The 24,501-nt window shown below is 37.0% G+C and overlaps 1 protein-coding gene across 4 annotated transcripts in view; it reads right to left on the bottom strand.

Moving 5' to 3' along the window:
• Positions 1–24,501, bottom strand: part of PPFIA1 (PTPRF interacting protein alpha 1) — a 49,018-nt gene that overhangs the window by 2,644 nt on the left and 21,873 nt on the right. The window contains exons 9-30 of one of the 4 annotated variants that reach the window (XM_026034642.1): positions 23,817–23,951; positions 22,634–22,717; positions 21,914–22,045; positions 21,246–21,308; positions 19,950–20,029; positions 19,500–19,650; positions 18,604–18,827; positions 17,394–17,628; positions 15,628–15,657; positions 15,009–15,160; positions 14,086–14,258; positions 11,878–11,971; positions 9,103–9,184; positions 8,791–8,991; positions 8,012–8,074; positions 7,491–7,517; positions 6,187–6,362; positions 5,988–6,085; positions 4,027–4,202; positions 3,446–3,514; positions 1,345–1,510; positions 529–599 (exon numbers count right to left, since the gene is read on the bottom strand). In XM_026034642.1, the coding sequence (XP_025890427.1) occupies positions 541–599; positions 1,345–1,510; positions 3,446–3,514; positions 4,027–4,202; positions 5,988–6,085; positions 6,187–6,362; positions 7,491–7,517; positions 8,012–8,074; positions 8,791–8,991; positions 9,103–9,184; positions 11,878–11,971; positions 14,086–14,258; positions 15,009–15,160; positions 15,628–15,657; positions 17,394–17,628; positions 18,604–18,827; positions 19,500–19,650; positions 19,950–20,029; positions 21,246–21,308; positions 21,914–22,045; positions 22,634–22,717; positions 23,817–23,951 (2,670 nt within the window). In that variant the 3' untranslated portion in view covers positions 529–540. The remainder of the gene's footprint in view (positions 1–528; positions 600–1,344; positions 1,511–3,445; positions 3,515–4,026; positions 4,203–5,987; positions 6,086–6,186; positions 6,363–7,490; positions 7,518–8,011; positions 8,075–8,790; positions 8,992–9,102; positions 9,185–11,877; positions 11,972–14,085; positions 14,259–15,008; positions 15,161–15,627; positions 15,658–17,393; positions 17,629–18,603; positions 18,828–19,499; positions 19,651–19,949; positions 20,030–21,245; positions 21,309–21,913; positions 22,046–22,633; positions 22,718–23,816; positions 23,952–24,501) is intronic. The other 3 variants (XM_026034640.1, XM_026034639.1, XM_026034641.1) reach the window with 3 other exon arrangements.

Genomic DNA, 24,501 nt, shown 5'->3' on the forward strand with positions numbered 1-24,501 from the left:
GCTAAATCCAACCAGACAGCATAAGAAATCCGCAGTAGCACCAAGAAATCACAGAAATAACCAAGAGCTGGAAAACTGTGCAATCATCCCTAACAACTAAAGACTGGAAGTCCATTGTAGTGGGATAACTTCAACCAAGAAGCTGAAAGGCCACCACTGTGAACTGCAATGTCACATACTGGGATATCTTCTCTCCTCCATATTCCTAAGGTAGTTCCCTTCCCTCCTTTCCCCTTCCTCCAGCTATTCAATTCCAACTTTTGATTACAACTATTTCTGCTGGTTCTTCAACTATTAGGCTTGGCCCTTCCTCATGCTGCTTTAAAAAATTAACTAAATAAATAAGCACTAGATATTTCAATGGACTTTGCCATGGGAAATAAGCTCTAGGTTTTGAATATAACAACCTATCCTGCAAATTTGAAGGGTTTTATAAGTAATTCCACCGAATTAAAAAAAGAAATACAACACTTCAAGTTCTATTTCATAAAGAGCTGCTTTACTATGATACCTGTCAACTCTACTCACCAGGAGAAGGCTTTAACAGGAGTATGTCCTTACTGTAGCAGAATCCAATCTTTGCGTTCCTGATACACTGCCTATTTCAAGAGGCACGGGAAGACATGCAGAACACAGCATGCAGGTTAGTTCTCAAAAAACATCACAGCAATGTGGCTACATCTATTGTATTCAGTCAACTCTATAAGGTTGGAAGTTAGGAAAGTACAATACACTGAGCAGTCTATACCAACGGCAAGTTCCAGCTCCATTGGGTAGCAAAAAGAATGCTTAAAAATACACACATGTCAATGGCAAATATAATTTCTATAAATGACAAAAAATAGAAAAAAACTATTTTCCTTTATGATAATCAACATAGTTGAAGAAAACTTTTTTTTTTCTATAAAGACTATTTATTTTGTCTCCAATTCATCAGATTAAGAATTCTGGAAAAAGGAATTTATTCAAATCATTCCTTGAATGGATTTTATAGCGTTTCAGAAGTGGGACTTAAACTGGACTAATTGCTACTAATTAGAAATGCATGTCGTACATGCCTGTTTAATATAAAAGGGCTATTAAAAAAAACTGTTGCTGAAATGCATTTTTATTTAACAGAAATTTATTTCTGCATATAATTCTCACTTTCTTAATCAAATGAAGTAAATAGCCTCAGTACCTACCACAACTTTTGAAATGGAATCACTCTATGGTTAAAGTGTTATATGCACAACCATGCACAAGGCAGACGCTTTAATGCAGCGAGAAAGGTAATTTCAACTTAATTCCTTTGCATCTCAAGCAAAAAAGTGCACCATGCTTAAAATAATACAAAAGCAATACCGTCAATTTGCATCTTCTTTGGCTGCATTGAGGGTGAAGACATTGAGGTTGTAACTCTGAAATTTGCAGGAAGAGTCTCTGCTGAGCCAGCAGCTAAACCTCTTATGTCCTTTGGTCTAAACTTCTTCCTCCACGAAGGTGCTCGCCTAAAGCTCTTATCGTCATCCTGTTACATTGATAAACATCATTAGCACTTCCCCATGCAGTATTATTACTGACGTTAAAAGGATTACTGGCAGTTTTAACTAAGCATAACGCCACCATAAGGCTCAATTTTCAGAGCAGCTCAGCTGCATTAGCGCTCACTCGCTACACCGGAGGCTCTTCAGTTCAGTAGCTATGGAAATCCATGTGCTTGGCACATCTAGAAAGGAGGTATCACGTTACCTACTTACTCTGGCTGAAATCAGCGGATATTTGTACTTGTTTTGCAGTAATTAATAGCTATTGTATCACTCTCCTATCCCTAGGCAATTGAAGGAATGGAGTGGCTCATAAGAAGTGTTCAAAGCAACCGTTCCAACATTAGTGTTCCCAAGGCAATCGCTTCTAAGCCAAAATTGTCCTACACAAACGAATACAGTGCTCTCCTACGATACAAATTACAGAAAATGACAGTGAGAGGAAAAAGAAGAACAGAATAAAGCTTTACCGCTCTGCATTGTTTTGTTTAAACACTCTGGAAGACAATTCCTAAGTACTTGGGTACGTTTTCTCCAATAATATGTTTACATCTTTAAAGTAATGTTCCACTTTCGAACAGTTTCAGCCCTGCTTCCAAAAACAGCGTGGCACAAAAGTATTTTATGTCAATGCACAAATATGGATTGTGCATCTAGGTTTACCATCTCTGCCTTTAGAACCAGCTCCATGACTTCAATGCTGTTTTAGCTATAAGTGCCTGCATTACTTGGAATGATCTTCCTCATCAACGGTCCTGCGCAGCTCAGAAGAGCTTGGACAGAGCAGAAATGCCATTCCCTAAAACCTTTCTCTTGCAATGGGAAGATAATGAAGGAAAAATATTTTAGAAAACTGTCAGGCTTCTTCCTGGTGATATTAAAACCTGAGTATGGACGCAGTGGGAGAATGGAACTGCCGGGATGCGCCACAAAAGGCTGCGGAGTCCATTGGGCACAAGGTGAGTGCAGAGCAAAGCAGCGCCTGCCGCAGCCTCCTTCCCAGCTGCCTGGTGCACATGTCATCTCGCTGGCCCAAGAGCTCTCACCCCAGCCCAGGCCTCCTCCCTAGACCTGCACAAACGTTTCTTCAGATAACTAGATTGTGAACCTAAGGCAAACCTGACAGGTATGCATCCGGTGTGTTACTGCACACCAGGAAATTAGGCAATTGTACTGACAATTTATCTTGGTCTGCAAGCAATGCTGTAAGCAAGCAACATCTGAAATCTGTGAAGTATTTCCTGTGATTTTATGGATTTCTCTGCTTAAGCTATTCAAAATGTCCTAACACTAAAGGCATTTCTCTTTGGAGTGTTCAGACGACGTTACTCCCCAAGAATATGAAAGATCTAAATGATTTCTCCTACATATTTTCATAAAAACACTTTATGGCTTCAACCATTTGACAACAAGTTTCCCTGCACCCCCAGCCCTGCTTTCACCTGTGTGAACACTTCTTTAACCAGCTTTCAGCCTCTAGAAGGTCCCTCTCCTTCATAACACATCGCTGTCTCTAGAAAAGTGACCGCAGGAGGTATCACGCCTGAATCTACATGTTCCCAGAACACTTGTGCCAACAGAATCAACAATTCAGCACGCTTAATGCACTTATTTTCCTGTGATTCATCATTCTTAATATTTAACAACGTGTGGTTTTTATCTGCATTTTTGACAGCTGAAAATCTTTACTGAAAATAATACAGAGCATCTCCTATGTCCATATTCAATATTATCTTGCAAAAAAAAAAAAAAAAAAAATCTGCCAATCTGCCATACTTGATAACTCTCAAAGGACAATAATTTCAAGTGAAGATTTCTGACAATAATAGTCTAAAGACTGTCATGCCAAATTCTTTCAACTAGGAGTTCTCCTGGTGTTCCCATGACTGTAAAGTAAGTCAACAGCTTGAATAACTTACTTCATCGAGTTTTCTGTCAGTGCCCATAACAAGAAGGTTATTAAATTCTTTCTCCAGAACAGCACGAGCCTAAAGTTTATGATAGGAGAATAACAGAAATTAATTCCAAGAGTTCAGTGAACCTATTGTAGCTTAATATATTACAACAGCTTAAATTATTAAAAATTTAGAGTGGGGGGAAGGGTGCTTATCAGCCTTACATATTCCACTAAACCTCATAATCTTTGGGTCAAACAATTATTTCAGAATAAAAGCTAACAAATATCAATAAAAGACAATTACTTTTATACTAATCTTGTGAAAAAAGACTATATGGAGATTTGTTCAAACAGATTTAACAATAAGAACTGATATTAGCGAATATAAAGCAGCAAAAATGTACCTCTGTATTTTCCCCTTGTAGGAAAAAAATATATTCAGAACAACTTTCCATTTCTATAGTTTCTACAGCTGGGAATAAAAAGACATGTGCTTACCTAAGAAAAGCTAAAAATAGTCATTCAATTTGTATACCCTCATAGAGAAAAAAAAAAAAAAAAAAAAACAACAACGGCCAGAAACCAACTATAATTCTCGCTTACCTGTGTGTTCTGAGTAGGTATTTGTAATAAGAGAGCTAATGCGTTGTAATCAAATGTTTCATCTAAGGCCACAAGTGCGCCGTGAACTCCACTCTCTATAAGGTTATTGGCGTATTCTTTAAGACCAATGGATCCTACCCAACGGATCATTCTTTCATTGCTCCAGACAAGGACATCTATGGAGAGAAAAAAAAAAGAATATATATATATATACATACATATATATATATGTGTATATATACATATATATATTCAATTTGAAAAAGATGCCTGATTTAAGTAGCATGACATTTCTAAACAACCAAACACAACCCTTATTAGATCAGTTTACTGGTGTAGGTATCAATTTCCAAGGACACTCAGGTCACTGCAATTACTGTCAAAGAACTTTGTTACTTAACATTTAGGGTGGTATGCAAGCTGCCTCTGTGTTTTTGGTGAGCCTAGGCAGCTCTGAATTGGTAACAGAACCTCATGCTGAGGACTCCAAGCACTCAGTGCTGGATGACTTCCACACAGTGGTTTTACAAATGAGCACGCAGAGGCAATCATTCTTGCTTAACCTGCCAACAGAGTGGGGGGCACAGTTGCATTAATTGCTTTGAAACAAATAGAGCTGTCCACAGAATTCACACAGATGGGGAGGAGAGGGTCTTCTACTTTACACAGCCACTTAAGGGCTTTCTATCGCCTTTAAGAGGGACTAGACAATTTAGAAAAAAAATAATACTCAAAAAATCCCAATGATAATTTCTCATGCATCTCCTACTGATTGCAAACCAAAGCCTTTAAAAGCTACAAATGTTCTACAGTCTTATATACCTTTAAGTTCTGACAGCGTTCAGTGCAGTAGTACAGACTTATCTTTGGCACGCGTATTCAGACTGCTGTAGCCTTCTGCCATCGTGAATTTAAAGTGGGAAATAAATGTATCTGAAATTTGCTGGAGGGCATTTCATACCATAAAAGCAAACTCTCGTCTTGCAATTTTGTCAAGGAAAGCTTTATGAAGTGGCATGTATGTGTTGAGACCAGATGGCAGGCAAAAATTATGTTCTTTCTCAACTAGTAGGTTTTTTTTTTTTTTTTTTTTTTTTTTAAACTGCTCAGGAATGTCTGTAACATTGAACTGTTAAAATAATGCCTAGCACACTTCTGTTCTTCATCAACTAGCATTCTTTCCAAACGATTCCCAGGAAGAATTCAGGAGTTAAACATTCCTAGGAGCATTGCCCTGGAGGCAACGGATACAGGCATAACATTTAGGAGGCTAAAAAAAGCTTAGCAGCCTTGACACAGCCCCCGTTCATGCCAGTCAGTCAGTTGTGATGCCTGGAAATCTGCCTATTCATGAAATTATTTCATGAAAACAATAGCAAAAAAACAAAAAGCATTACCACAAAAGAGAGCAGACAGAATCTCTTAAGCAAGTTATGTGCACAGGGTAACCCTAAACACCCAGTCTAACGTGGCAGAGAAGAGTTCTGCTATGAGGAAGGGAAGAAAACATTTCCTAGAGGAAGTCGAAACTGGTATGAATTCCCTCACTGCTTTCCCTTCAGTGCCTTCTCTCTTGTTCCGTAACCACCACGAATCTAGAAAATACGAACACTTCACTCACCTGGAAACCTTGCATGGAATGTGAGGTAATTAAAATTTTCAGTCATAAGCAAAAGTAGAAATTATTTAGATACAAAGTGAGTATGTCAAAACAGGAATGCTTTTTCTAAAACCTCATCCTCAAAATGCTTAGGTCACACTCCAGAGATACTTTTGCACACCTGTGCAAGCGTGGATGATTTTGTGGTGTACTTCATAATTCAGTATTCAAGCTTGGCATGTAAATGTGTCTCCTACATTTAACACTTCCTCATAAATAACTCCTCCCACTTTATAATATATTTAAGGCTTATCAGTGAAATCTGATTAGATTTAGATGAATGTCAAGACAAAGCATTAACCTTTAATTTCCTTCTGGCTTTCTTCTCTTTTTCTTTCAAGTTCCTTTCGATCATAGTTCAGTCTTCGTAGGCACATAATTCCACACTGAAAACTGTTCCTGTTTAGAAAAGAAAAAAATAAAACAATATATATATATATATGATGCAAATATAGATGACAACTGAAATATCTGCAAATCTGGTCTCCAACTTTAACTACCTGTGAAAGCTGTCCACCATTTTAAGTTGTCCCCGGAGATCTTTCTTAGTCAGATGATCCAGCATTCTGGCATCAACAAGACACTCCATGAAGTAGCTGCGGTACTGAGGGAGCCCCAGACTTGGGAGCCATTCATTGCCAATCCACTCATGGTTCATATCACCATAGGCTAACGTCTGTTTGTTTGTTTTTTTTAAATAAAGAAATAAGCTTATTAATAATAATACTATAAAGAGAAAAATAATTCACAGAGAAAAGCTTTTGAAGACACAAACACATTTTAAAGAAAAATCTACAACAGTGCTTACTGAATGTTTAAGTCTGTAAAAATAAGCAACTTAAAATATTGAGTACTACACGTTTTGAGTATGGATGGCAAACTGAAAGAGCACATTACTCTTCTAAAAAGGTGTTAAGCTTTGATTTTTATAACTGACAAACAAGGATCTGAATAGTTTAAGGGACATGAACAGGTTTATGCTGGAGGGCAGCCAAGAAACAAGAGACTTTTATTTAAAGGTATGGGGCACAGACAACTCCCAAGTTTTGTTTATACATGTGTAGCAAATACTGAACCATCTCAATACAAATAGGATTCCTCATCACTTTAAGGGAAAACAATTAGCCAAGGATGATTAGAGAGCATTAATGTGCAGAAATCTACTTAACTACCTATGGTCAGTATGTGTTGCAGCACACTGAGGATGGTGGACAGGATGGACAGGGACTTTCTGGATACAGCAGGTATCTGCACTAACCTTTGGCTGCCCAGAGTTCCTCCCATCCCCAACATTCCAGGCTTTATGTCACAAAATTATTTTAACATTTATTTGATCTACTCTGTTCATACATAGAATGATACAATGCCCACTAAGAAAGAATAACTTCATTTTGGTGATTCATTAGCTAGTGGAAAAGTACTTCAGAAAGCTAACAAGACTATTCCTAACAAACATACTCTTCCTCTAATTGCCCTACTATTAAAAAGTAGGCAAAGCTTTATTTTATGATACATTAGTAATACAAAGTAAGTATTTTTTCCAATTCATTCATGATGCACCAGCTAACCTTGGGAGTCCTGGAAAATACTTACACAGCTAAGTACACCTAAACATCAAAGTGTAACTTCAACCTGTATTTGAGCTGTGTTTTGTATAGAGTAAACCTGTAATAGTTTCCTCCTCTCCCACCCTCTAAAACACCAACAGGCACTAAAGGATATAGCTATTAAAGAAAACAGATTCTTTCATGCTCTGATTATGACTGTTTACATATATACTATAATATTACATAAAGTTTCCAACCTGAGCCCAGCTTCCCTCCTCATCTTCCTGTTAGGTGGTTAGAAAAGCAAAAGAACACATATGTATTAGTATTTAAGTTTAGTAAGGAGATCAGAGTTAAAGATGCACTGCAAGACTAAGTCTACCGCATATGAAAAAAATCTAGTTAAAGCAAGCAGCATGCATTAAAAAAAAAAAGATATTCATTTTCCTAGAAGTTGGAAAATCCATCTACTGATTAGGATTTATGGGGAAAATAAACTGATACACAAACAGTTCAATTTGGTTACAAGCACAGTTAACCAAATCAGAGCCCCCTCTGATTACAGATTTGGTTTACAATAATATCAGGGTTGATTTTTTTCCCCCTTCTGGAAAAATGTATCAAGATGCAGGATACAAGGTTAATAATTAGAAGCAGCCATAATTAAAATAAGATTTTGCTTTAAGAAAAAAGATCAAAATGCATTTGATTCCAGTGTTTAAAAAGTGGGAAAAGAAAAGCACTCTGAAGAACAGAAGCGGCAACACCGTAAACTAACCGTTTGCTGTGTGGCTGTAAGATTTTCCATCTCTTCATGTGTTACCCAGACATTTCCCGTAGTCTAACATGACCCCACAGTGAACCAATCACATCCAATGAAAGGAAAGCAGTAACAAAGAGGAAAGGTTGCAGAACATATAAGCAGTCGGTACATACAAGGAGCAGGCATGGGCAAAGCAATGGTTCCTAGCCTTAAGTATAGGTTATCTAGCTAAAATGATGATCTAGAATAAAAGCCTATTAACATGGACCGCTTTTCCTCAAAGATAATAGCAAAACTGAATGTGATAAATAGCTTACACTGAAGTAATTAACTGACAAACACCTGATTACGCTGTAATCCAAAAAAATGCAGTTGCAGCCTAGTACATAGTCCCAGAAGCCACAAATAACTTCAGACTCCAGGGCAGAGAGAGCCCCATAGTGGGGAATTCACACCAGTTCTAGATGGCTAAATTTGCTGGTGTTTCCCTAGAGCATAGAGGATCAGGTAGGCTCTGAGATTATGCAATCTCAACTACTGTTTGGCCTTACATGGATTAAAAAAAAATAATAAAGAGCTTCCAACTACTCTATGAATTTCTGTTCATACTTGTATATTATTTTTGCATTACATTTTTTTGGGGTGTCATCAAATAATGAGGCAAATGACATGCATTGCAGATATTTTAGACTGTACTTTTCCAGAAATCCTCACGCGAAGCTCGAATCCCTTGGGCTACACGCGTGCGGAGGGGGTTTTGAGGGGGTGCGGAGCCCCTCTGGGGCCTTCCTTACCGTCCTGGAGGTGGGCGGCGCCGAGGGGCTCGTGAGGGACATGATCTCCTGGATGGCCAGGCGCAGCTTCAGCCGGTGCAGCGGGTTGCTGATGCCGATCTCGCGCTGTATTTCCGTGTCCGACAGCGCGGACATGATGGCGCCGCTTTTCACGTTGGCGCGGCAAGCGGCCACGTACCACGCGGGCATCCCGACCCACAGCTGAGGCACAAAACACGCAGCAGGCGGGATAAGCAAAACAGTCCCGCGCCGGCAATCCTAACTTTCATTATTACTATTATTATTATTACTATTTTTCAATAGGCTGCTCACCTCTAACCACACCACCACAGTAGGCCCATCCCACTGTGCAAAGGGCAGTCCTTGTCTTCTGGCTTCGTCAAGCAACTCATGCCTACGATTACAGAAACTGTTAGTAAAACAGGCAGAAGCTGCTGCACATAGAAGAATTTAAGCACCGCACTCGCATTCCTATTTCCTTCCAACACTTATTTTTCTTTCTTCCTCAGCCTTATAGACGCAATGACACATCTGCCAAGGCAAAAGAGGACTACACAGTGATGTAAACTGAACTGCACAGGAAATTTTCAGCGTGGAAGAACAGCTGTATCCTGCTCTTGGAATTACAACAGAATGATCCTTCCAGAAAATTAATATTATATAATGATTACAAGTAGGTAATCAAAAACTTCTCATGGATAATTTTTTTATTTAGAAGGGTTACCTTAAATTTGCCTAATTAGGTTTGCTTTCCTTTTTAACTAAAACAATATTATTGGAAGTTTGTTGTGCATATGTAAAAGCACAAATACAGCTGTGCCAAACACTGTCCACAGTACAGTTCACAAAAAAAAGGGGAACAGCACAGATGAATCACTAAAAACATCTTACACTTCGTAAATAAAAAATGACATTTTTACTGAAATACCCTGTAAGTGAATGGGCATAACTGTCTACTACTGCTAAAATAACTTTAAAATCTAAAATAAAAACCAATTCAAGCTAAATAAGTTTTTTTTAATATTTTCAATATAAAAATTCACACCATGCAAATTAAGATACAAAATTGAACTAGCATTAAAAAGATGGAAGATACATTTCATAAAAAATGTTTCCATAATATTTCTGAATCTAGTATCTCCTGCAATAATTAGGCTTTTAAGATCCTTTTATATGTTTCTAAAAAATCCAAACAATTTCTCAAATTCACAACAATCCTAAAATATATATACACACACGGACACATACATAAAAACTTACCCTGATTTTGCACTACCACATCAAATGGCAAACAAAAGGAAAATAAAACAATGAAGGAAAAACAAAAATCTAAGATTAAACTGAACTCAAAGGCATACAGGAGAAAAATAAAGAAAAAAGAAAAAAGACAGACAAATCACACATACTGCAGTTTAGCTCTAGCTATAAATGGGTTTCTCTGAGAGAAACTCTGTCTTCTTCAGAGACACTGAATGCTGCCCTCAGCCTGTTTGCATGGACACATGCAGCAATTATAAAGATAACCAAACAGTGACTAAAAAAGAGCAAACAGTGTAAACACTAGCAATTACCCAGGTAATTGGTGCTCCTGGTCAAGCCAGGCTCACTCTCGCAGTCAGAGCAATAAAAATAAGTGTTTCCATCAGCACAGCCTTGCTTCACGCCTGCTGTAATTGGAATCTCCAACACATCATAGATGGCTTCCAATTTAGTTATAATTTTTACTTATTGGTCACACAGTGTGATCGTTTCCTTTCTCAGCTTTTGCTGTAGACACGTCAGTCGCAAAGCAGAAGTTTGCACTTGCCAAGTATACACTTGCTTTCCGGCAACTCAGTAAGTAGTTGACAACCAACATACGACTATGAGGTGGTACACTCAAAAGTAAGAGCAAATTTTTGAAAGACAGGAATTTTTTTTTTATATATATATATATATATACACATATATATATATATATATATATATATCTCCTCTCTATACTTTATTTTTAATATTTTATATTATAAATTATATTTACCAAAAACTAAAAATGTAATAATTCTATTTTTAAGCACATGCTTATATTTTAAACACAGGCAAATAAAAATTTACCTGCACCTACACTTTTTCTATTTATTCAAGTAAGACAAATAGACTATTTAGTATAGAATTAAATTTGTTGGTGCTATTGAGAAAGATCTAAATTGTTCAAAAACAGGCCTACCAGTATTCAGCTATCTCCAGGCTAAAGCGATTTATTTGATCAAGCTCTGGTGTGGTTTTACAGCTTTGCAGAAAAGGGAAAATACCAGATCATAACAACACATGACTGCCTTCACTACAACAGTGTGAAGAAAGACAGTTGACCATTCTGTCATATAAACAAAGCCACATTCCATTCCGACTTTGCAAACCAACGCACCGCTGCTTTTCATTAGCAAAAGCACTGGGCATTATTTTGCCCAAAAGAATTTAGATTTTACAAAGAATCTCTTAGAGAAAATTTGCACGCTTTCTTTTCAACATTCATTAATTAGTTTTCCAGGAGACGAGCGAAAAAAGCAAGGTATAAATCAGTTTTTTTTTAGATGCAGGAAATAGCGACGGCCAAACAGAATGAAAATAAATTATATGGCCCACCACCTCTGGGAGAGAAAAATGCAAAGAAAGCCTCCTCCTGCCTATGTAGGTTAGACTGTTCTGTGTACTACCATTTGTGTATCAAGGAAAAATGGATTTCAGATATTAAAATAGATGAGAAAATATCAAAATGACCTTAAACAGAAGTATATAAAAAAAGTGAAAACAGAAGAGGAACTAGCAACAGGAACAATCAAGGAGTTTCAGTCACCGGTTAGGAACCAACAAGTATCCCCAAGGGGATTCCCTTTTCCCCTTTGCTGTCCAAAACAGTAAGTGGCTCTTTCATGCTCTGTGCAAACAGCAGCCAAAGGCTGAATTAAAGCCAACTGAATTAAATCCAAAGCACATATTAAATTACAGCAAATCTGGGGGCATATCTGATAGGACAAAGAATGTTTAAAATTCTTTAAAAGACAATAATAATAAAAAGAGACCAACCAATCAGCCACAAAAAAACCTTACTTTTTCTGCAGTTTCCTGTTTTTTTCTGCTTGACCTCCAAGTTTGCTGAGACCTAATGCATCCTGAGAGGAACTATCTGCTTCTGCTATACCAGCTACAAAAGCAAACAAAACAAAACACATCAACTTCTTATATTCCAGTTCAGCCACATAGGTACAACTCAAAAATCACTACTGCATTCCAAAAGACAAATACTTGATCCTTTGTAATGTTACTCATCAGAAATACACACTTTGATATTATCAGGAAATCTTTAAATTTAAAATGACACATGGAAACAAAAACAAAAGGAAAGCACCAGATATGCCACAAAATTTGTGAAAAGGGGCCAACCTAGAGATGTGTATGTGTTGAGAATACTTTTTCCCAACATTTATCATAATAATACTCTCTCAGTTATCATATGCAAGTGGTGAAACAACAAAAACATCTACTCAGATACTACATCAAAACCAAAAATGTGTGAACAGAGATTCCCACTAGGAGTGCAAGGAGAGCAGTGACACGGCAGGGAGTGCTGGGAGTTGAAGCACAAGGAGAAAAGGGAAGAAAAAACCTACATATATTCCTCTGCTAAGCAGTTCTCTGCTCACACGCTAGGCCTGACGGCAAAAGCTACATGGAAAAGAGGAGTTTAGAGATTGGTGTCAGGATGCTTCCACAACATACCCCATACAAGCTCACTAAATTGGTAATGCATTAGATATGGAGAAAAGCAGTAACTTGTTCAGTATTTGAAGAGTATACACATTAGTTACTATGTCTAAAACTAGGCCTCCAACTAAGAAAAATTCTAGTTTTACAGGTCAGACTTGCTAATATTGCCTATGCTGTATATTGAATACAGACAAGCAAAGGTCTTCTGGGGCATGATTAGCACACAGGGCACACTGCTCATCCTGTTGATGTTAACTGATGACTGCTGCTCCTAGAATTAGAACTGCAAATTCTCTATTCATTATGTGTTTTATTGGCATCTAACCTGGAAAAAAGCATGCTCACTTAATGGGTGGCTTTCACCACGTGAGACGCATCAAAGCACCGCTTTCCCTGAAGCCCCATGTCAAGGCAAGCTTGGAAAAATCCCAGGGATGGCCTGCCATTTTAAACAGCCAGGCTTCCAGGTTACACCGTTTGTTTGTGGACAGGCAAAGCAGTGATCAGAAAACAACTTGCTACAATCCACTAGCTGTCAATTTTGAGGAGTGGATTATGTCAATAATGCAATGACTTGTAATGGGAATAGCCGGTATTTATTTTGCAGCAAGTGATAAAGAATGTTACGATCCAAAGCCAGGAAGCTTACTAGCAACAGGCAGATTTCCTCCTAGGAAATCCAAAGTGACCGACTTGGAACCTACATACTGCATCACTAATTGCACTAGTTGCTCCCTACACATGCATCTATTCCAACGTCACCAGCAGCAGTTCCCCACTGACTGGATTGCATCACTGAATCTAGCAGGCAGCTTTTCATCACTGTAGAGGCAGCTTTATGCATCCTGCCACCCAGAGAGATGCCCATGTTACCTTCAGACCTTCTGCAGCTTTCTGCTGCAACAAGCTGTGTCAAAACAGGCCCTTTTACTATAAGTGTCCTTAAGAAATTAATACAAGATAAATGACTTGCCACTTGTAGGTATTACACAAGATGAAGCATAACATGACAGTGGAAAATGATCTGGTATTGCCCTTCGGCAGGACCTACTATGCAACTCTAATGTGGAAGTGCTTTGTTTTTCTCAAGTCTGCCTGGGATCCATGTGCCTTTGCTGTACATTGTTACTGAAAGGCCCTAGGTCATTTGTGAGCATAAAGGTGGGCAGGAATGACCTTCTGCAACACCAGGCTAGCAATGAAAGCAACACATCAGACTTAGCTTTCTCTTCCCAACTGAGCTCCAGGAAGTAAACTATGGTTTGCGGTCTTCATTACCTTAACTGATCAGTGTAATGAACCACATAGCATAATGCATCTCAATTATGAACGGGGGAGATGAGTGAACTACTAAGTACTGATATGCAAGAAAACCAATTTGGCCAGAAGGCAAGCTGAACTTGCATACTAAAATCTCAAAAGGCTTACCAGAAAATTCATTGTCACTATGTTGGAAAAAATGTCATACATTGGAATCAAAATAATCAGTCATAAATACACGTACAGAGACATAAGTCCCAAAAAATCACTTTTTGATATGCTGATACCAACCTTGTCCTAACGTGTCTTTGCTGGTTTGCCCAGGTCGTCCCTTTTCTTTCTTGCCAAACAAGCGGCCGATTGAGGATTTGATCCCCTTCTTTTTGGGGGCCTTATGGAGGGAATCTTGGCTGCTATTGCTGCTACTAGGATTACTCGTTTGCCCATCTTGTGAGCCTGTTGAACTTTTGATTGTAAACAAAAAGAACAGTCATAAAGAGCATGTGTACAGTAACACAGCAAAAGATAATTTCTGGGTTTTGTGCAAGCCAATAAAAACGTTAATTCACTAATGATGTCTATTTTCAGTCTTTAATGAATCTCACAGAAAGAAACAAATCTAATAAAATACGTTATTACATACAATAAAGACTGGAAACTAAATCATATAATAAAAAGAAATAGAATATATACTGGAATAAAGACCTGAATGTTACTCTTTTTTTAAAAAAAGTAATGTGAATTAAAGTATTTAAATTATGTCAGAAAATCTGATATTGACAACCTATAGTTCTTATAGAGACAGCTAAAGTTAAAATTCTTGAGTAGAAAGCATTATTCGCTCTGAGAACGGTATCACCAATTAACAACAATAATAATTTTATATACTTTTTCCTAAATTTATAGCTTATATTTTAGACCTTTGAGAGAAAATGAGAATTCTGTCTCTTTCATTTTTAATTATTATTAATTTCATTTTTAAGTAAATTCCATGCAGAATTCCAGTACGAAAAGAATTCGCTTAAAGCCACTTTTAACCATGACCGAAATCTATAGTGCCTATGCAACATACTCATTTGTGTGTTCACATTTTTGAGCTTTGAGACACATTTTAACATCTCTGCTAAAACTCGTTTAAACTCAGTAGCTTTGCTGATATTCTGAATAATCTGCCAATTCAGTTACTGGTAGGATGGCTCTTTGCAGCTACTTACTTTCTTACGTCCCTGATATCTTCATGGCTTACTGTGTGCAGGGCACCCTTTTGGACTCTGTCCAAACGCAAAGATCGTGGTGAGGATGGTGGCGATGTCTCACATTTTATTGTAGTTTTATCATCTCGTACCTCTTCTCTAGAAGCTGGAGACTAGTGAAAAATGAATGAAAACTTGAGATTTTCATTGAAATATCATACAACATGGCTCTAGTATCAATGGCACGCAAGAGATTAAAAGGAAAAAAAAATCTGTAATTTCAGTGTTAAAGGCTTGTTCTTTCCCTTGTTCTTTCCCTCATTATTCTGGAGATGCATCTTTTACCCTTGAATTCTAAGTTTCCTGTTACCACTACATTTCAGTCTTAGCTAATGAAACAATCAAGCAGCAGTTTTCCTTCTGTCAGACACAGGGCAAAGAACTAAAGTAATTTCATCAGCTCTAGTCTCTTCTGTTAAACATTAAATGTTTTATATTATTAATATCAAACAGCATATAATCCTGCTCTTTCATAGTGTTGCCGTGCACTTTCTCTAAGTTTCCTGTTTTCCGCTTATGGGTTATAGCAGGTAGGAAGGAAGAGAAGAGGCACACCAGTAAATAAGCTGAAGATTTTTACCTTTCTACGGTGTTTCCTTAAATCACTAGGCTGACAGATGCATGCAAAGAAAAGAAATTTATAAGAGCTGTATTTATTGTAAACTGTAGCACAAATCCACGCCACTAGCACAGACAACACATATTCAGGACACTAACAGTAACAGCTACGGCACAGGAAAAGATGCACAGTACAGAGCACTCTTCAAATGACAAATACTGAAATGTATCTCTGAAGGGGAGAAAAATACACATATATATATATATACACACACATAGATATAGATTTGCATATTTAGTATTTGTAAACAATATGTGCACTATCTTCAGCATAAAAATTAGTGAAATATGCATGGAAGCGAGGTGTTGCTTTTGAAAAGTCAGGATATTTCTGATTTGGTGTGAGGGACTCTTCTTGAACTATGGAGCACGTGCAGCAGTCACTGCAGGCAAGTTTGGTATGTTGTCTGCATGAGAGCCACTTCTCAAACCCTTGCCAATTTTGATACATAGCATAAAAACCAGTAACCATGCAGTAACTGAAAACCAGAGTGCCAGCAATAGTTCACTTCCATACAATAACAGTTTTCTATTGTGCTTGACCGTGCATATATGACTAGACCTAGTATAATCGTTTTGTTTAACACAGGAAAGGTCAAATGATTCCCTCTTGTGGTTAAAAAGAAGGAAAAACAGATCTTTCAGTAAACTTACATATTCATTTTGGAAAGTTTGCAAAATTAGGTAGAAATATTTGCTTTTAAATACTCTTAAGAGACCAAAATGAGTCCAGTCACTATTTTACTGATTTGTCTAATGATTCCTTGTCTAACAATCGTTATAGTATCAGCATGATCCAAGTGCAGTAATCCAAGACAACAGTGTGTGCTAAGCAGGATGTTACATGTAAAATTTTAAGTATAATTTTTAAATGCACGTACAAGTCTGTAGACAACACAGGTATACAGAGCTATGTTAGAGCGGCTTTTCCTAGAAAGTGCTGGTAAATAACTATAACAAACATGCTCCTCAACAAAAGGTATTTCAGACAGGAGAAAGTGTTAGGTTTGTTTAAGACTTGAGTGAAAACAAAAATAGTTGGAAATTTGTATCCTCTTTTTACAGGTATATTTACATATATAAAATATTTCAGAGAAGTATTAATTTTTCTAAGCAGTTTTATGAATGTCAGGGAATGGATCCATCTTTCTCTGCTCACTGAGCTGCTAGCCTGAGCTATGACTCAGTTAAATACTGCGTCTAACAGATACTTCTACCTAAATGTCTCAACAGGCTACAACAAGATAAGAGCATTCATTTCTATTAAAAATAACTGTGATTAAAAAAAAACAAGACACTATCTTCCAGACCTATGCAAACCAGAAAGATATGCAAATCACTCTAGCTGAATATTCAAATGAAGACTGCTAAAAATAGAGTCTCTACAGACATGTTTGACTGATATTTAAAACAGAGAGAACAACTGGTTGCCGTACTAGGGGCTTGGGAAAAAAGCATCATTTCTTCCAGGAAGAGGAACTAGAAGAGAGACCAGAAGAGATAACACCAAGGCACGGGGTGCTGACCACATGGTATACTTGCCTGATATACAATTATGACTATAGCTTATACTTTTTAGTGAAGGTGAGAGAAAATAGTAGAGAAACCTAAAGAGACTAAACCCACAACTAAGAAGGGAAAGAAGGAGAAAAATATCAGTTTAAGTTTCTCCTTTCCTTACGGAAAAGGGCACCACCTTCTGAAGAATTAAAACATAAGGACACCTACCAGTGTCATGATACCCAGTCTGTCCACTTCCCGAGCCGGACTATGCGGGATCCGCCTTGGGGTGGAGCGGCCACTGCCTGGAGGGGAAGAGCCAGCAAGGGAGCCCGCCGCATATGGAGCGGGAATGGAGCTCATGGAGCGGAAGCGACCGTGCGCGTCCAGGTTTCCGCTACTGACTCTGCTTTCAATTTCCTCTGCCCGCTGTTCCGTGTTTTCCTTTTCTTCTTGTATGAGTCTAAAAGAAAATTCCAAAAGGATCATTAACAGTCACGTTCATAGCAGGATGACTGTCCCAGGCATAAAAACAAAACAAAAAAAAAAAAAAAAACAAAAAGCCAAGCAGTAGTAAAAACAACTATTACCACTTACCCAAAAGGGACCAAAATCTTTTTAAGAGGGGAAAACACAAGATATTTTCTTAAATAAAGAACCTGAAATGCATATTTAGGTATACGGCAGCTAGTTAGGGAAGGGAGTTTAGGTACCCAAGACTATTTTTGTATTTTTAAGTATAGGACCATAGTAAGTTTGACTAAAATACCTGGACAAGGGACAAAGAAGGCTAGACTTGCCATTCATGAGCTACTGACATAATGTGTGTACTTCCACACACCTGTTTTCCATACAGTATAACAGTGTCACTTTCACAGGAATTTTGTAAGGGTCATCTGGAAGATACTTTGGGGATCATTAGTTAATATAGCCTTCTACAAAAATCTGTGCATATGACCAACACTTTACCATTAAATTTACCATTAAAAGGCTCTATGTCAGCCCCAGAAAGAAACAGCCTTTCCAGAAGCGTTCCAAATATCTGAGTTCTTCAGAGTCTTATGAGACAGAAGATACTTTGCTCCTAGAAACCTGGGCAGCCCATTATAACAACTAGGAATAGTTACCCCAGGTCCTATCAGAAGTGTAGCCAGTCACAAGAAGCTACAGCTTAGCTCATACCAGTCAAGTGCATATCAGTAACTTACACTTTCATGTAACAGCTGGATCCACCACTAATACCTGCTGTATAACTTTTTTTCCACCATTTACATTTAAAAGCACTTTACAACCTGTCAGGCACTATAAATTTCTACTCCTCCTCCCCACCCAAGGAACCTGAGCAGATAAAGAAATTTGCCTGTCACCACAAAAAGAGGTGGGAGAAATTTTTGGATTTCCAGTGCCACAGAGAATGGGAACAGCAGAACAAACATACCTAATCTCTTTGTTGATTGCATCCAACTGCTCCTGAAGCATCAAGGCCAAAGTCTGGGCATCAGCCTGACCACTTGGAGACAGCAGATCAACTGAACTGAATATAGTCTCCCTATCATCCTCACCATCAGATACATCAACATCACTCTCAAATGCTTGGGCGACATTTGCCAATACACTTGCTTGCTGGGCTCGCTCCCAGTCTTGCTCATTCAGAGTCTGAACCTGTTAAAAGAGGATGGAAAACAAAATCCAAGCTCAATTTGGGGAAAAAAGGCATTATTACTCATCTTCAAAAAATGTTAAATATTTAACAGCCCACTTACATGCTGAATGTATCCATCAAGACAGCAATATTCAGAGAAATGTAAAAACAAAATCCATAATGTAGAAAACTTTGCATAATACAGTTAAGTGAAATTTTAAAATGGACCACGCCAATGAATAAATAACATCTCATATCTTGGCCATATACACTCCAAGATACTGCAGAATTTTGCTAACAAGTCCAATGAAAGTTTTGGAATCAACTTTTATATAATGTGAACTTACATGTCCTGAAAGAGACTCTGAAATTGCTTGCAAAACAATAACATGTTATATTAGCAAATGCAAGTTCAAATCTGAAAATGTACACACATAATAGGACTATTTCAGATTATATTTTACAAGCCTTTCATATTTGAACAGGTCCTCAAAATCCCAAATTTGGGTTTTTTTTAATGACAATTAAAATAATTATGCATTTACTGAAACAGGGCATGAGCAAGTCTAAAAAATACATTTTATATATAAAATCTAGCAGTTTTGTTGCTGCATACTTGAATTCCACAATTTCTCCTTAAAACAGAATAGTTGCTGGTTTTGTTGCTGTCATTTTTACTGTTCTACTGTTACCTTTGAAGGTTCATCTCTGAGAGCTGCCAAACGCCCTTTCTGGGGACGCCTTAACACTGATGAGGTGCCATAGGAGTCTGCATGACTGTCAGCCACAGATGAGGATGTCATCGGGTATCTGAAATCTGGTACACTACCCAAATGTGGTCGGCTGAAATATGAGCAAAAACAGTTTATCCTTAGGTATGGGAAGGGGAAGGGAAGGAAAAAAAAAAACAAACACCAAGAAGCAAACAAAACCCCCTATCCAAACTATTCCTATTGCCCTACCCATTTATTTATTTACTTATTTATTTATTTTTAGCACTACAAAAGCTAGTTCATGTGCTCTATAATAAATGTGGCTCATGAATACTGGTAGTAAAAATATGTTTAACAGAGAAACAATTGCATCTAGTAAATGACTTTGAAGCAACTAGAAAAAAATGTGTTGCTATTAAGTACTGGTACCTGTGATGCAGCGATGTGGCTCTGAGTCTCACTTGGTCATTTTCAGCTCTTAATGCTTCAACGTTCAAAATAAGCTGATCCTGTAACAAACAGATAAAAAGAGGCTTAAAAAACATTGACAAATATTTTGAATTATTTAGTCCTTTCATCTAATTTCTCTAAAAATGGAACTGATTTTAAACACTACCATTCAGCAACATAAAACCTAAAAATTATATTTGCTCCAGCATCATCATAGAAATGCATCTAAGGTTTATTCTATTGTCTCTCTACACCAGAAATGTAGGCAGCGATGTGTTCTTTAAAAAGAGAACTACTGAACAAAATTCTCTTGTTACTTACTACATATAAGTCTTTTTATTAAATTAAAAAATAAATAAATAAACAAAACTCAGATTTTTCAAGCTTTGGGTACAACAGGTCCTAAAAGCATCTGCTGTTAATTTGGACATTCTGAGGTATTCTAGAAACTTGGAATTTAATCACAAAACAATTCAACAATTCATAAAAACAAAAAAAAAAAAAACAAAAAAAAGACAATGAAAGAAGAAAAAAAGAGGCTGACGGTGAATATCTGTAACTAGGGTGAAAACTACTTGGCTATGCATACAAAAATTCAAAGTACACCCTGCCATATATTCTGAATGTGTTCTTCATTTTTATTGCAGAAGCACAACCTACAGTTTGGCCTATCCACTTATTAGGATGATTTAAGGAGCTGCAGTAGACCTGTGATTAGTAAGTAATAAGAAGTATTATTTCGGAACAAAGGATGTGATCAAAAATTTTTATTGCAAAGAAGTGAAGGACCTCACAGGTATCATTCATGATCTGACCAGGACCAAGGCAAGAAAACTGCCAGACAGCCTCTACTGTAAAGACTAGCAAAGTTTAATAACTTTGCTAGTTATAATATATAACTAGCAAATATAATATAATAATATTTCCCTCCCTACAGATACTTCTCAAAATCTTGGAATTTTAAATTAAGATTTAAATCACAAGTATTTCATAGATTTCATGGAAGACTGCTAAAAACACAGCCTCCACAAATGCGTTTGACTGATGTCAAGGGTGTTTAAAACTCATAGTTTTAAACGATTTGTTCACGGAAAAATACCTGCCATTAAAAACATTTCATTTCTGTTTTTACAGGTCAAGGTTATGCATGCAAAGTATAAAAATTCATACAGAAACGTCAAGTTTTGTTAAATTACTAGCATATCCAGCCACTTCACGGATTCAGAAGTGTGGTAGCTAAGCTTTTGAATGAAAGTAATAAAAAGTACACTATACCTTTTCATGTTGAAGCTCTTCTATTTGTTTTTTCGAATTTTCAATTTCTCGAATAAGAGAATTCTAAAACAAAATATATTGCAAATTAAAGGTATCTACAACTGCTACAATCTCTTCACTCAAAGTACTTTTTGCTATATAATAAATTAAGTTTTTTTTTTTTTTTTTTAAATCAAGCAAAATCAATTCAAAGTCAACAAAATGCTAAAAGCAAATGAAACCTCTAGACTTCTGGAAAAAAATCCACAAGGAACTAGTTCCTAAATTGGAAGAAAAACAAAATAAAACAAAAAGCCCTTACTGAAAAGGTCGAATTCTAGCTTCTAGCTATTCGAAGTTCTAGCTCTTATCTGAGACTTGTCTTACACTGGATAAGCCTACTCATACCGTTTACACCACTGAAATAAGAAAGGATGAAGCTTTTTAAAAAGTCTTCTCAATACTGAAGAATTGTGCCCAGAAATAACCTCAAAAATGAAATTTTAAGAATTTTCTTAAAATTCACATTAGAAATTCCCCTTTACAGAAACCGTTTTGCTAATAGAACTTTAAAATTTATTTACTATCATACATAGGCATTGCACAAAAAAAAAAAAAAAAAAAAACACCACACATTGAAATGCTGAACATCTAATTAATGAGTATGCTGGAATGTGACTTAAAGTTACCTTATCTTCCAAGGCAGCCATCCTTTCCTTGAGATGAAGCTGAAGCCTCTCATTGGATTCAGAGAGAAGCTTATCAACAGTTTCTGACAAGCGTTTATTATGCTCTTCATTCATCTTCTCCCTCTGTCTAGCCTAAGATATATAAGGAAAGTATTATAAAAAGGTTACTGAAATAGCCTTTAAGAAGCCTCTAAAGTGATTGCCAGGTTGCGAAAATTAAAAAACAAAAAACCTTTTAGTCTAAATGTATTTTCTTTAAAGAAGCCATTTTGCCATAAGAAACACTGCACATACTTTCGTGGGTCTATAAGGGAGTATAAGGGACTCTCAAGATTTTAGTAACTGAAGAATTCCAAGATCAGAAGCTTCAAAGCCTAAGTTTATGCTTCATGATGAAGTATATCTCAAAATCAATTCCACTATTATAACCTATGAAGCAATTTTTCTATGGTCAGTTAGCTCAGTAAGCTCATCCCCCAATTTGGAAAATGTGCCTAGAAATTGGCTATTTCCATTTTAATTTTGAACTTTGGTTACAGATTCAGAGATTATTCTTGAGATTTAAACTTGGTTGTGACACAGTGTGTCAAGACTCACGGCTACCAGTCAGCCTAAACTTTAGCTTTATTTTAGAGACACAAAAACAGCTCTGCTGATTGGTGTACAAGCACAGATGGATTTCTTTCAGTTTTGTTTTTATGACAAAAATATGTACAATACCCTTTGCAGTTCTTGATTCTTTTCTTCTAGCTGGGCTTCCATCTGCCTGAGCCGTTCTTCTATATTGCCATGTCTCTCTTCAGCCTGTCAATTTGAAAGCAAAACTAGAAGTTTCTGTTGGTTTTTTATTTTCTAATGGTTTCAAAAGCATAAAGAAAAGCTGATGTATCATAAAATATCTAACATGCTTTGCGCAAACTGCCATTTGTGGTAACACACAGTGCAAAATAAATGCCCTTCTATAATTAAAAGAACCTACTGATAGTTCACATTCAGTAATGAAACAAACCTCTCACTACTCTGTGCTCTGAAACATCTATTATTTGCATACGAGCTTGCAACAGCAAACACTCATTTAAACCCACAGCAGTATCAAAAACACACAAATTCAAAACTAAATGAATTTCCAGCTTTTCGTCATTGGCTTAGACACCATCCCCCTTGGTTAGTAATCATGACAAAGCAGAAAGCAGCAAGCAGAAGCAAGGACTAATGCACAAATTCTACCTTCCTAAGCTTGGCGGTAAGCTCCAATACTTTAGCAGCAGAGATCCCAGGAGACAAAAGGTCAGACTACAGAGCCAGTACAGGACAGGAAAGATAACAGGGAAAGAAATGAAACTACAACTTAAACAATAAAAGAAAGACATGCCACACTTAAGTGTTTTTTTGTTTGCTTGTGGTTACTATATTACTATTTTTCAGACTTCCTTATTACATTTGTGCCTTCCAGAAAATCTTACAATTCATGACTACCGTTACTTCTCTCTTCCCACTTGCACATATTCCTCACTTGGTTAAAGGAGGAAGAAATGAACACTTCCCCCTTCAAAAATAGTTACTGTTTTAGAAAGTTTTATGCCCAGTATTGAAAGAAATTTAATTAAAAAGTAAAAAAGCAGTAATTCAGAGACATTTTCATAATACAGAAGAGTTAAGAAAACAGCATGCTTAAATTCTGAAGAGCAGAATAAAAATGAGAAATCCTAGAGATGAACACAAAGCACAGAAAATCGGGGAGAAGTGAAAAAAGAAAAAAAAAAGTAAAAAAAAAAACCCTGATCTAGATGGGGAAAAACAGAAACCTGACAATAATGAAAACAACAGTAAGTACAGATTTTTTGTAGTGGGATGTTAATGGGGGGGGAAAAAGGGCTTGAGCCCAGCACCCCAGGTGACCCACCTTGGAAAGCGCTGCAACTCTCTGTGCCAGCTCAGCTTCCACCTCTGGCAAAGTTTCAGCTTTTCTCAAAGTCTGCTGCAGCTTCTGCTCAGCCAGTTCTAGTCGCTCTTGCAGTTGTCTGTTCTTATCTTCACTCTACACAGGATTGTGAGCAGCAGCGTTTAGTGTTAAAATGGTAATTACTTTTCAGAGGGGAAGGTAAAGACATATATTACTGGCCTATGGAAAACAAGTTTCCCCAAACCGGTTTCCTAACTAAAAGATGTGGAATTTTGCCCTTTGTCACATGAGAAAACGTTTTTTTTTCTCTGCAAGTTTTTACTGCATACAACTTTGTGTATGCTTAAAGCAATTCTATCATTGATTAAACATAATTGCGGTAGGGGAAGCAACACAGAGCAAGTAAATTTTCATTCCCAAGGTCATGCTGAGACTAGGTTACATCTAGGCATCGATTCCTTCGTATTTTAAATAACACTGCATATTACTACAACATTTATTTATTTTTGTTTTTAAAGTTAGCAAGTTCAACATCTTTTAAAAATTATGAGTAAACAGGGCTCCTTATTGACTAAGCGTTTGTCTGCTTCCCTCTAGTTAGAAAATGATTAGCTAAACAACCATTTCAGGTTTGTAAGGTTGGAAAATTTCATCTCTCACATGTGAGAATTTTCTTCCTGCAGTT

The sequence above is a fragment of the Nothoprocta perdicaria genome, unplaced genomic scaffold (assembly GCF_003342845.1).
Source record: "Nothoprocta perdicaria isolate Ctin4 unplaced genomic scaffold, notPer1 scaffold_15, whole genome shotgun sequence".
Classification (NCBI taxonomy): domain Eukaryota; kingdom Metazoa; phylum Chordata; class Aves; order Tinamiformes; family Tinamidae; genus Nothoprocta; species Nothoprocta perdicaria.